Source organism: Oncorhynchus mykiss, chromosome 10 (assembly GCF_057628025.1).
Source record: "Oncorhynchus mykiss isolate SJ-2025 chromosome 10, ASM5762802v1, whole genome shotgun sequence".
In the NCBI taxonomy this organism is placed as follows: Eukaryota; Metazoa; Chordata; class Actinopteri; order Salmoniformes; family Salmonidae; genus Oncorhynchus; species Oncorhynchus mykiss.
Window position 1 is genome coordinate 6,097,588 of NC_143031.1, and position 14,129 is coordinate 6,111,716.

At 43.2% G+C, this 14,129-nt stretch overlaps 1 protein-coding gene across 1 annotated transcript; it reads right to left on the reverse strand.

Annotated features, from left to right (window-relative positions):
• Window positions 1–316: 316 nt before the first annotated feature.
• LOC110533271 (uncharacterized) lies at window positions 317–10,634 on the reverse strand. Its single transcript, XM_021617355.3, has 3 exons — window positions 9,986–10,634; window positions 5,967–6,071; window positions 317–4,737 (listed from the first exon to the last, which is right to left on the reverse strand). The coding sequence occupies exons 2-3, from the start codon at window positions 6,058–6,060 to the stop codon at window positions 1,046–1,048; spliced, it is 3,786 nt and encodes a 1,261-aa protein (XP_021473030.3). The 5' UTR covers window positions 6,061–6,071; window positions 9,986–10,634; the 3' UTR covers window positions 317–1,045.
• Between the last annotated feature and the right edge of the window lie 3,495 nt (window positions 10,635–14,129).

Here is a 14,129-nt window from a genome sequence, read left to right on the forward strand (position 1 = left end):
TTTGTAATCCAATACAGTTTGTATTTGTGTGCCCATGAAAACTATATTCACACCGTAACATAAGGAAACACTAAATGTTAAGTAAGCCTAGTTACAGAGCATTTCCAAACTCTCCAAACAAAGAACTGTCAGAGCAACATCCAGGATTCTTACCGGGATCAAGTTCAATGTCTCATTTAACTGATAAATGCTTAATATATGATAGAACAACAAACACGGCCATGAATGCAAGGTAAGAAATGTGATGTTTTATGTCACATGATATTGAACAAATTTGTCAAGACACCAACCATGAAAAAGGGTTAAACAGAGTTGGTTAAATTAACTTGTGAATTTTATTGAATGTTTCTTATATCAAATACTTATCATCAACAGCTGTATCTGTGAGTTGTCCACCGCAGGAAATCCTCACTGGTACTCTAGCTTATAGAATGACCCTTAGGCAATGTCAGAGGTGTTACTGTGTTGTAGCTGTAAACTCAACAAGCGTTTCCCGTCGTTATACTGATCTCATTAGTAGAAATCTCATGAAACCGGTTGACAAGGTTGAACATAGGAATGTGTGTTGTAATACACAGTACACCTCCATTAGGATGATATCAATCCTTATTCTTTCATTTAATGATGTTCAATGTGTCATTATTTCTATATAGTCTACACTTTCTCCTTCTGAACTTCTAACACCAGTAGGATGGGTGTGGCTTTGTGACAATGACCATAAGAACAGCCACTCAGAGAGTTGATGCAGTTACACCTCTCACATTGCCTGAACAAAGACAATGATTTTCTATAGAGTTCTGATTTAATCTAGGACCTAATTTTTGTTCAGTTACCTTGGGGTGGACAAATTAACATAAGGCTTTACACAAGGCTAAGAGTTTTAATACAAAGCCAATGAACCACACATCTCAGTTGGCTCTAATCAGTAAACACAAACGTTCCCAACACTGGGAAGCTTAATGTTCAAATGGAGACATTTTTTATTTCCATATAATGTTAGCAGGACAACATTCCATGACTGACTTATGTTGGAACGCCATCCATCCTATTTTTCCTTCAGGAATTTTCGCTCATTTGGGAGTACATCTTCTCCTTTTTTAATCTTATCCAGAATCGTAAACTCTCCCTTCATTTTCTTCAACTCTACGATCCGATCCTCGAAGCCTGGCTTGCGTTCGTCCCCCTCTGTGCGAATGAGTATGTCAATATACTCCATAGTGGAGAGAGAGCTTGGCTTCAGGGCAACATCATTAAGTCTCTTGAGACAGTCAGAAGACTTCTTGATCAAATTCATCAGTGCGTCCTCGATCATATGAAACTCATCCTCAAGCTTATCCAGAATCTCCTTGGTTTCCATAGATTTGCCCCAAGCCTTCATGAAGTTGTCCTTCAGTTGTTGGATAGTCTTTTTCTCAGTCTTTGTTTCATATGTCAACAAGACTTGTTCCCTGTCGTGGTCATTGGAAGAGCATTTTTCTGGACATATGGTACAGTTGCCATCATCATCCATCACAGCACAACTTTTAATGTCATCCTCCATTGGAAGGAAACAGCAGGTGTGACATGTGAAATTGCATATCTTGCAGTTTGTCGCAAAGTCCTGGGCTAATTTGCTTCTCTTCACCTGCAGCACATTTACCTCAGTCTCAAAATGTTGGTTCTGTTTCATGTTCTCATCCTCGTTCTCCAGACACTGTTTGAAGCTTTTGATCACACTTAGCTTTGACAGACCTGCTGTGATCTGAGGGGTCAGACGTGTAATGGTCTTCTCCAGAAGCTCACGTTCTTCCAGAACTTTCTTTGTCAGGGTCAGATCTTTACTCTCAATGCTTTCCAGTGCTTGGAAAAATTTCTTCATCTCCTTGAAAGTTGACCTCCATTGCTCTGGACACTGGGCCTTATGATCATCATCAGAATCATCCTCTTCAGAGCTGCTCTCCGCCTCCTTTGAGAACAGAAATGAACTGTTGAACTTGAAATGGGTTGGTAGCCCCTTCTTGTCTTTCTTACAGGGCAGATTTATAGCGTTGATGGCCTCTAGCACCGGTATGTGCTTCCCATCAACAAATGTCACAAGCATCAGGATGTTTTCAGCAACATCCTTTCCAAAGATGGACAGGATGGAATCAAAGATGTATCTCTGGGAAGGACTGAGACGAACAAGTGGTGCCTGCACTACCAAGCAGACAGCATCAATGTGATCAATCCCTAAAGGGTTACACAAGAAATCCTTCAACATCTGGATGAGCAATTTATCATGAGCCATTCCTCTGGTGTCTCCGAACCCTGGTGTGTCAATGACAGTCAGAGAATAAGGAATCTGAAAGCCTGGCTGGTTGTAGAGCTCGTATGATGTCACAACCACAGTCTGGCTCTCAGCCTGGGACCTGTTGGTCACCTCATGGATGAGCTTAAAGCGGTAACAGTCTTCCCACTTTACCCCGAGGATGTAATTTATCATGGCATTGACCAGAGTTGTTTTTCCTGCACCTGTGGCCCCCAGAAGCAATATCACCTTGTTATTCCCTTGCTCAACTTTCCTCCCAAATGTGTACTGGTCAAAACTGTCACTTACACTCAACTTCTGTTCCAGATTCAGCCAATGGATTGAGGGTTTGCCCTTTTCCACCTTCTGGGATTTTGTGAGGAATTCCTGACTTTTTGCTCCTGTTGATTTGCTTGTCTTCGGTTGGGCATCAGAGACCCTAAGGGTAGTCAGCACAGTCTCAGGACTGGGTAGACTATTCCCTGCTTTGCCACAGTTAGCAGAGACTCTGATGCTGTATGCAGTGTCAGCCTCTAGTCCTTCCAGTGTACTCTCTCTAGTGGTGGTTTTGATGGTGTGCCACATCTGATTGTCTATAGCCTTTACACTCTTTCTGTATTCTACCACATAACCAATGACTTCAACATCATCTCCCGCCTTGGTAGGAATGTCCCAGTTCACTCTGATACTTCCCGATTCTATCCTCTTCTCTGCGGGTGGTCCAGGGGGGCTACATGGGCGGGTCCTGACGTATTCTGTCCAGTCACTGGAGAGGCTCACACCAGGTCTACACACCGCCTTGCAGCTAAAGCGGTACTTTTTGTATGGGTCCAAACGACTGATGGTGACCTGTGTAGTAGCATCAGATTTGACCTCGGTCCACTCAGAGTCAGCCTGCTCAGCCTGGTACAAAACCTGGTACGACTCCACAGAGGTAACACCAAGGTTGGGAGGGTTGACTTGCAAGTGTACACAGTCATGCTCCAGACTCTTGATGGTGAGAACACCTGGCTTTGATGGCAGCTCAAACTGTGGACTCAAAAGTGTCCCTCTTTCATAGACATGGATGGAGGAAGCGGTGAGGAATTTGTTTGGAATTGATGCAATACAGAATGCAAGATTTTCTCTGTCTTTGTTAGACTCTTTGAAGTCTAGGAACAGATTTATGGTTTGCCTGGTTAGGGTCGTTACCTCCCCCGAGCGAAACCACTTTTCTGCCGCAGTCTTCCCGGCTGCGTTGGGGTTGTAAGGTATCAGTGAAAAATCACTCTTAGATTCTTCCAGCAAGAAGTTCTCCAGGACTACCACATACTCTTCTTTCTCCTTCAAAAAGGATAATGCAAAACACACTACATAATCATTAGCTTTATCAAGCACTAATCCATCCAATTCACTGCTTGAGTACACAACTTGTACCTCTTTCATTATGTCAAGGTAAGAGCTGACAACATTCATCTCTCTCTCTCTGTCGTCCAGGTATGTGATCATGAGGTCATTCTGGAATGGAGAACGTTCTTTGCTGTTGAGCATTTTGATCAGCTCTTCCTCCTCCATTCCTCCTCCTCTTATGTTGGGAAGAACCTTGCAGAGACCTTTCTGGAACACCTGCTTGTACTCTGAGCACAAGTCCCTGAACTTGTTGAGCTTGGCTTTGAATTCAGGGAACTTGATAGCCATTTCTTCTTTCATCATGTCCTGGCATTGTACATCAGTATTGTCCAGTCCGTCTAAGAGTCGCTGTGCGCGACGCACCTGGCTAACACTGATCTGCCTGACTAGCTGGGCAGCTGCAGAGTCCAGGTTCTTGAGAGGATAGAGCCAGACAGTCATGGGCACAGCATGTTCTCCGTTCTCCCCTAGCAGACGTGGCAGGCCAGCATACACCTTGATGGCATCTTCAAATGTGACAGGGTTGTTTTCTAGTGCAAAATCACCATGGAAGGTGCAGTTGAATTTATTGGCCTCTCTCTTCTCTTCGTCACTCATCTCCAAATTTCCCTGCCCTTCTATTGATATGAGAGGAATCTTTTTTATTGTAGCCTGCAGGTTTCCCTGGATGTCCTGGTGGTTTTCTCCTGAGGAAACCTCTTGGTCAAAAACGAAGAAGGCCGAGGCTCCGTAGTGCAGGGCAGTCACCACATGGGTTGAAGAGCCCTCTTGGTAGACATTACAGTGTTTCACATTTCCTGCCCCCAGGTGGTCCATGGTCAACTGCTCGAAGCGAGTGGTGGTACGGTACTGCAGAGAAACCCTAGACTGACGCTTTGAGGTCTTTTTGTCATGTAGGAATTCAGCAGAACCCTTCACACTGACTAAGCCACCAAGAAAACTAGCCTCAAGAGATGCAGACACATTCAAAGCTTCTGACTTGGCTTCACTTGAGTCTGAAGCAATGATTTTGAAGTCGGTGTTCGGTTGTGGACGGACGTTGATGTGTTTCTTCAGCTTCTCAGAATCCCAGAGAGTGATACCTGCAGTTTAAAGAGAATGACCAAAGAACATTTATTGTGAAATTTATACTCCAACGTGTACATGTGTGAATATTTCTATATGTAAACATGGTTTCATTCAAATAACTAATTGAAGGTAAATATTTAACTCAAAGTAAATATTCTAGGTGTCAACCCATAGTTAGAAAACCTACACCTCCTACCCTCAGAAGTAAAGAATGCTCTGTAGCACCATTTGAACCAGTCTGGAAAGGGGTTCTATCTGGAGCTTCTTTCAGGTCAAATAGAACCTTTGTTCCAAATAAAGGGTGCTATTTGGAATCAGAAAGAGTTCTATCTAGAATGTTCCCCTACAGGGACAAATGGTGCCACATACAATCATTAAAAAAGTGCCATCTTTGCCATTGACAGCATTACTACTATATGAACACTTCAAAAACAACCTGCAAACATCACTCTTTTGTCCCAAGTGCATCCTGTAGCTTTTCTTACTCTGTGGTAACCATAGAGATGTATCAGAAAGCTAATCTCTTTCTGCAATGGCAGATTCAGTGACAGCCTCATTTAGTGCCCAAAAGCCTGTTTTAGCATGGGCAGCTCCATTTAGGACTTTCACCATTTGAAGTAGTCAACTGGGAGATACTTCCTTTGGGTTAAGGAAGGATTACATAATTCAATATGGGTCCTCAAGATGGATCGGACAGAATATAAATCCCTGCCACCTGGTGATGTTAGCATAGGGCTAACTTATGCCATGCTATCTGATGGGACCAGCTACAATTTAGCATTCTGTCACGTGCAAGTAAATCAACTATTTTAATTAACTTAGACGCATTTTGAGCTGGAGAAACTGTTTCAATGTAAATGGTTGCTTCTGTTCACAATTATGGCTCCAATGTCTTCAACTGCTATGAGTGTATTAGCAGTTAGTAAATAAACTGTAAAGGTGCAGACCACCACCTACTGTGTGGAGTGTGTATAGTCTGAACAAGTATAAAGCCAAGGTTGGTGATTTACTGACATCTGCAGTTATAGATTGTCTGTTCAGAAGTGCAATTCATTGGCTGACCCCTCCTGTTGATTGTTCCTAAACCCATAGAAACTACTTTAAAATGGTGAAAGCCCTCAATGGTGTTCCCCGTGCTGGATCAGCGTGCCCTCTATCCAACTCAATGGTGGAAACACTGTCAATGAATTTAAGATGATGCCTACTGATTACCTCCAAACCAAAGAGGAATAGTTTCTTGTACCTGGAATGAGGACATCTCTACGACAGTCATATAGCATCCCCAGCTGGAAGGGTCGGCCCAGAACGGCTAGCTCGATGGTCTCCAAGTCAGACATGACTCAGTGTTCTGAAAACATATCAGAACTGGGGTTACTTCAGCAGCCCCGGTATTACAACCTTTCAACAGATAATTTGGCCGTCAAACATAAAATCGTTGTTTTTTTGCTCATTGCCCAGGCAATTTTCTGTGTAAAATATCACTGATACAGTATGTTGTGCAAACATTTGCAATGAGATTTAAGAGTTGACTTAAGTAATGCACCAATTGTAAAATAAAAACAAGAAATTACAATTGTGAATAGAAAATACAGAAGTTTCTCTATCCTCTGCATTTGTTGTTCAGCAAAACAGCAGCCACACCTTAGCTTTCTGATGAGGCTGGAAACCCTCAAATTCATAGACAGCTCTCGGACTGAGTCCATGATATTCACAGGATCGTTTTGAAAATGTATTTAAAAGCTTTATATATTTATGTTCAAGCCGCTTGTAAATAATGGAGAAATAAAACCGTACATCATCATCTAAATAGAAGATCTCAAATTATACAACTACAAGCCACACTAAAACATCACACTAACATGGGGCGTTTCTAGGATTTGAAGGTATTGGGTCCTTAGCCCAAAGCAAGTAAATGTTCGCAAAAAAATAAAAATTCAGCCGCTAAATGCATGAATTTGGTGCACTGTGAGATGACCATTGATATTTCAGGTAACTTGCACCTGTCGTGTCTTTGGCTCTGCCGGATTAAGTGATATGACATGCTATTCTATAAAATCCTTTCTCCGTAATTAATATTACCTGATTGAGCTAACCATGTAAATGTAATTAACTAGAGAGTCGGGGCACCACGAAATAATATTTATAGAGCTGTTATCTTCTGAATAAACTCTTAAAGAACTAGTAATATGTACATCAATAGCAGTCAATATTAATCGTCACCTTAATTCAGTCTCATCTGAAAGTTGTAAATTCTTGGTTATCTTCACGAACCCTGGCTAACAAGTTGAATCAGCAATACAAAATTGGGTTTAAGTATTTATTTACTAAATACCTAACTAATCACACAGAATGAATTATACCTTGATGACAAATTACGTCATAGCGGAAAACGTCCCTAGTGGACAGAACAGATTTGACAGCTGGTTACACAAAAGAAAAGGGTCTGGGTTTGAGTGAAAGAGTGGGAAGACTGAGGGACAAAGGGAAGAAGCTGTGCTATCGTAAATATAGTATCTTACTAAGCTTCTAAATTCTAAATTACTGTTCTAAATTACTGTTCTAACCTCTCCACCTCATTCACTACTCAACCTGATCGCTTTTTGACTCTCTTTCAGAAGAAATTCTGAACAGCCACATTTTCTGTGTTATGTTGAGACATTTTACTGAGTGATGGAATTAACTAACCGGTGATGTAGGGGTGGGGACAAGGGATGGGAGCGGTCCACTGTTGTTAAATCTCTACCAATCACAGCAGACTGAGTCACATCAGGGGCTTCTTGCTACTACCTAGCATATATAGTGATTGTTTATTTTAGTCATTCAAATGTGCATAGCACAACTGATGTGTGGTTATGGAAACTCATACCAGACTGGAATGTAAAAAATACCTTAAAAATGGTAGAGGCTGGACCACTAACATTCAGGGCTGAAGCCCCGGAAGCCCAGACCTAATGACGCCACTGGCTAACATACTGGGTATGGATACATGTTTATAGAAAACATGCCTTGCATTGAATGCCGGCCTATAAGAGAGTTGAATGTAAATACTGATTGGAAATAAATCCTGAATAAACTGTTTGAAAAAGCATTTGGTGACAGCAGCCAGGTAAACATAACCAAAGATTACTAACAGGGTTATTAAACCACTAAGTCATTTGTGTGAACTATCCCTTTAAGCACATCATTTGGGGAAAATAAAACAGGCAGTGCAATTGTGGATATTAAAAGTTTAATGATTTTGTGCTTTGTCCAATTCACTTTGTGTATAAATTAAACGTTTTATGCCTGTCTCTTAATATTTGCATACATTTTTCTGATCTCCTTTTGCATTTTCTTTTTCCAGCTGAATCCTTGTCTTTTCATATTGCATTTTTCTGATCTCCTTTTTACATTTGCTTTTTTCCGCTTCACTCATCCTTTCATCTTTCTCTCGCTGTCTATTAATTTCAGTATTTTCTTCTCCAGTCGCTGCCTACGTTTTTCTTCCATCTTTAGTTCTGTTTCCATTCTCACGTTCTTAGCAAGGAGCTGCCCGTCATTCTCTTCGGTCCTCTTTTCCTTCTCCGCTTTCTGTTTATCAGTTCTGGCTTGATCGCGGTCTCTCTCTGCCTTATCCACTCGTTATTTACATTATTTTATTCCTCCACCCATTCTCTTGTTGATCTTGTAGGTTTGACTTGCTTAGAGATTAGATATGAAAATACCCCAAAACAGACAGTGAATGCTACAGTAATATTGTACCGTTTCCTGAATGTGTTCCTGTGTAACAGTATAATTTTAGACGGTCCCCTCGCCCATACCCGGGCGCGAACTAGGGACCTTCTGCACACATCAACAGTCACCCTCGAAGCATCGCTCCACAAAATCCGCGGCCCTTGCAGAGCCAAGGTCTCAGAGCAAGTGACGCCACTGATTGAAACGCTATTTAGCGCCCACGCTAACTAAGCTAGCCGTTTCACATCCGTTACACTCACCCCCCTTTTGACCTTCCTCCTTTTTCCGCAGCAACCAGTAATCCGGGTCAACAGCATCAATGCTAGACAATGCTAGACAATCAATTTAGACCGTCCCCTCGCCCATACCCGGGCGCGAACTAGGGACCTTCTGCACACATCAACAGTCACCCTCGAAGCATCGTTACCCATCGCGCCACAAAAGCCGCGGCCCTTGCAGAGCAAGGGGAACTACTACTTCAAGGTCTCAGAGCAAGTGACGTCACTGATTGAAACGCTATTTAGCGCCCACTAAGCTAGCCGTTTCACATCCGTTACACTTGCTTCACAATTTGTTTTTGACAAATGTGTGTTCTTAGGCTCAGTAGAAGCTATTGAGGCATTAGTGATCAAAAACACATCTCAACTCTGACCCATCAGCATGACTTAACAGGATGGTCAAACAAGGTTAACTTTTTCATGTTACTTTAATAACTTACTACAATATAACTGCCACCAGCCTCAGTTTCTAATCTAGAAACCCTGAATAAAAATGTGTAAATCATTTGTTCATAATTGACTTGCCTAGTTAGTGTCAATGAAATAGAAAATGTTGGTTTGTGAAAATCTATTTTCTCATCTGTCTGTTCAAGTGAAATGGTGCTTGGAGTGTAAAGTAGTAGTCATGCTGTCTTCCTCTGAATCTCTTTCCATGTCGGGGAAGGTGTAAATACCACATGATAGAGTTCAAGTGCTTTAGAAGTCCCAATAATTATTCAGTACATCAAGCTACTTAGGTAGCTTCAGTAAATTACCGCATAAAGCTTACTTCATCATTTTATGTTTAATTATTTTTACTGCATCAGGGATAGTGTACAGATTTTCCGGCTTTACAGCCTTCTTCAGTGTGTAGATACACGTTTATTTTAATTCAAAACATTTGTAAAGTAACAGCAGCGGGTGCTTCTAGTCAGCGTTGCTGCTCATCTGCCCTTCTGGGATGTGGCTTTTCTGGTCTACCTGTATACAAATATAGAATTATAGGTTTTGCGCAGCGGAGCGGGCACCTCACATCAATTCATGAAATAGCCCACTACAAAGGACGTCAGTTAAAGCCATGCATACTGTACATTTGTTAGGCCAACTCAAACTAACTCAAAAAGTCTGAAATGAACAGCGTTCTTGTATAACAGGGAAGGACTGGCTTTGCGTCGGGATCGAACAAGTTCATCCACCACGCAGAGGTGACTCACAACAATTTACTCCAAAGAGAAGCCATGTGGCTATATAAAGGTTTTGCTAAGCAACAATTTAAGGGTTAGTAGCCTACCTTAAGTCAACGAAGCTTGCCGATGGCTGTCAACCAGACAGAAATCACAAGTAGATGTTCAGAGTAGAAGCCAAATACAGCACATACTTCAGAATGTATGGGATGTTTCTCTACCCAGATGTAGCCTGGCGTCTGACAACCTGTTTTATAGACCAAATCACAGAGTTTCTAAACCCAGAGGCGCAGCATAGCTCGATTTCCAGGAACGGTTGTGAAACAGACTAAACAGAACATGCCGGGGTTTGGAGCTTGAGAAATCAATGAGAGAAGTGAAAATATCTACCTCAGTTGTTAATTTTCTCGAAATCAAAAGGCAAAACCTAGATTCGAGCTAGTTTCTTAAGTAGTTGAACATGTTATTTCGCCAACCTCGTGAAAGTGATAGACTGACACGTTTTAATTTTCGTCAAAAACACGTTTATATCGAAAGACTGACGTTGATTTGAATGCCTGCACATGCGCAATTCGGCGCAAGATGACCAGTAGACCCGATGACTTGCTTCTACGCCTGAGTTTTGCTAATCGGGGATTTGAATTGGATAATCATTTTCAGCTTATCTTCATACTGTACTGTCTTTGACCAAATCTCTCTTTCTTGTAACACATGTGACCAACCCACCCCGACACTCTTCTTGGAAATCACGTGACTGAATGTAAGCATCTAGCTGCAGTCCGAATACAAAGGATGCATCCCAAACACGTAAAAAAACACCCTCTCCCCTCAAATTAAGTGGACACATCAAATCTATTTGTCACATACATGTGTTAAGCATATGCTATTGCGGGTGTAGAGAAATGGGTTGTTTTTACACGGTCAGCCATAGTAGTACAGCGCCCCTGGAGCAAATAAGGGTTAAGTGCCTTGCTCAAGGGCACATCGACTGATTTTCACCTTGTCGGCTCGGGTAATCAAACCAGCAACTGTTCGGTTACTGGCCCAATGGTCTTACCGCTAGGCTACCTGCCGCCCTGATGACATATGATGAGTTGATACTTGCAGGGCAATGGGCGAGGGAAGAAGGAAATACATTTTAAATTGTCCCCGCCCAGAAATGTGTTCGTCCCACGGTTGTGTTTTCAGTCATCATGGAACCACCGGTAGCTGTTGTCTGTGATTTATATGCGACACAGTGAATTTTGATTGCATTTCATATCTTGGCTGAAGAAAACACATCTGCAGACATAGAATGCTAGACGTCGGAGGATATCAGGTAAATCGAAAACTACAATGTATAACAGTGATGCCAGGACAAGTTGTATCCTCTAGCTAACGTTTCCAAAAGCTAACCAAACAAAAACATTACTTTTACGATATGCCCTTGTGCTGTCATGTGCATTAGTAGCACAATTTCTAACTTATTTACATGAATTTTTACTTATCTTGAACTCTCCATATTGATGTTGGTTTTCCGCTTTGGCAGGCTTTTTTGGGGATGTATAATCATCACAAATTTAATTATGGGGCATTTCAGGCCACGGAGTGAACAGAATTGTACGCTCGCAAACTCGATCACAAACGAGGGTTGAGGGGCTAACGTTGCCAACTTCCCTTGTTTGACTAATTGTTTGGACCGACAGCAAAGATGGCTGCAGGGATTCCCCCAAGGACATAAGGTGAGGGTAAGTGGAGGAGGGTGTGTCTTTTATGTGTTTCCCCTCAGCCCCAAACCCTCAGCTCTTGAATGACACATCGATGGCTCTGAAATAACTTAATTTGACTCTGTGTAAACTGGAAACCACATATCCCGAGGCCATATTCATTGTAGCTGGGGATTTTAACAAGGCTAATCTGAAAACAAGACTCCCTAAATTCCATCAGCATATCGATTGTGCAACCAGGGCTGGTGAAACCCTCGATCATTGCTATTCTAACTTCTGCGACGCATATAAGGCCCTGCCCCGCTCTCCTTTCGGAAAAGCTGACCACGACTCCATTTTGTTGATCCCTGCCTACAGACAGAAACTAAAACAAGAAGCTCCCGCGCTGAGGTCTGTTCAACGCTGGTCCGACCAATCTGATTCCACACTCCAAGACTGCTTCCACCCCGTGGACTGGGATATGTTTCGTATTGCGTCAGACAACAACATTGATGAATACGCTGATTCGGTGAGCGAGTTCATTAGAACATGCGTTGAAGATGTCGTTCCCATGGCAACGATTAAAACATTCCCAAACCAGAAACCGTGGATTGATGGCAGCATTCGCGTGAAACTGAAAGCCCGAACCACTGCTTTTAATCAGGGCAAGGTGACCGGAAACATGACCGAATACAAACAGTGTAACTATTCCCTCCGCAAGGCAATCAAACAAGCTAAGCGTCAGTATAGAGACAAAGTAGAATCTCAATTCAACGGCTCAGACACAAGAGGTATGTGGCAGGGTCTACAGTCAATCACGGATTACAAAAAGAAAACCAGCCCTGTCACAGACCAGGATGTCTTGCTCCCAGGCAGACTAAATAACTTTTTTGCCCGCTTTGAGGACAATATAGTGCCACTGACACAACCCGCAACTAAAACATGCGGACTCTCCTTCACTGCAGCCGATGTGAGGAAAACATTTAAACGTGTCAACCCTCGCAAGGCTGCAGGCCCAGACGGCATCCCCAGCCGCGCCCTCAGAGCATGCGCAGACCAGCTGGCTGTTGTGTTTACGGACATATTCAATCAATCCCTATCAGAGTCTGTTGTTCCCACATGCTTCAAGAGGGCCACCATTGTTCCTGTTCCCAAGAAAGCTAAGGTAACTGAGCTAAACGACTACCGCCCCGTAGCACTCACTTCCGTCACCATATCACCTCCACCCTACCTGACACCCTAGACCCATTCCAATTTGCTTACCGCCCAAATAGGTCCACAGACGACGCAATCTCAACCACACTGCACACTGCCCTAACCCATCTGGACAAGAGGAATACCTATGTGAGAATGCTGTTCATCGACTACAGCTCGGCATTTAACACCATAGTGCCCTCCAAGCTTGTCATCAAGCTCGAGACCCTGGGTCTCGACCCCGCCCTGTGCAACTGGGTACTGGACTTCCTGACGGGCCGCCCCCAGGTGGTGAGGGTAGGCAACAACATTTCCACCCCGCTGATCCTCAACACTGGGTGCGTTCTGAGCCCTCTCCTGTACTCCCTGTTCACCCACAACTGCGTGGCCACGCACGCCTCCAACTCAATCATCAAGTTTGCGGACGACACAACAGTGGTAGGCTTGATTACCAACAACGACGAGACGGCCTACAGGGAGGAGGTGAGGGCCCTCGGAGTGTGGTGTCAGGAAAATAACCTCACACTCAACGTCAACAAAACTAAGGTGATGATTATGGACTTCAGGAAACAGCAGAGGGAACACCCCCCTATCCACATCGATGGAACAGTAGTGGAGAGGGTAGTAAGTTTTAAGTTCCTCTGCGTTCACATCACTGACAAACTGAATTTGTCAGAATTTGTCAGGCGCAGCAGCGCCTCTTCAACCTCAGGAGGCTGAAGAAATTCAGCTTGTCACCAAAATCACTCACAAACTTCTACAGATGCACAATCGAGAGCATCCTGTCGGGCTGTATCACCGCCTGGTACGGCAACTGCTCCGCCCACAACCGTAAGGAGCTCCAGAGGGTAGTGAGGTCTGCACAACGCATCACCGGGGGCAAACTACCTGCCCTCCAGGACACCTACACCACCCGATGTCACAGGAAGGCCATAAAGATCATTAAGGACAACAACCACCCGAGCCACTGCCTGTTCACCCCGCTATCATCCAGAAGGCGAGGTCAGTACAGGTGCATCAAAGCTGGGACCGAGAGACTGAAAAACAGCTTCTATCTCAAGGCCATCAGACTGTTAAACAGCCACCACTTACATTGAGTGGCTGCTGCCAACACACTGACTCAACTCCAGCCACTTTAATAATGGGAATTGATGGGAAATGATGTAAAATATATCACTAGCCACTTTAAACAATGCTACCTAATATAATGTTTGCATACCCTACATTATTCATCTCATATGTATATGTATATACTGTACTCTATATCATCTACTGCATCTTTATGTAATACATGTATCACTAGCCACTTTAACTATGCCACTTTGTTTACATACTCATCTCATATGTGTATATACTGCACTCAATACCATCT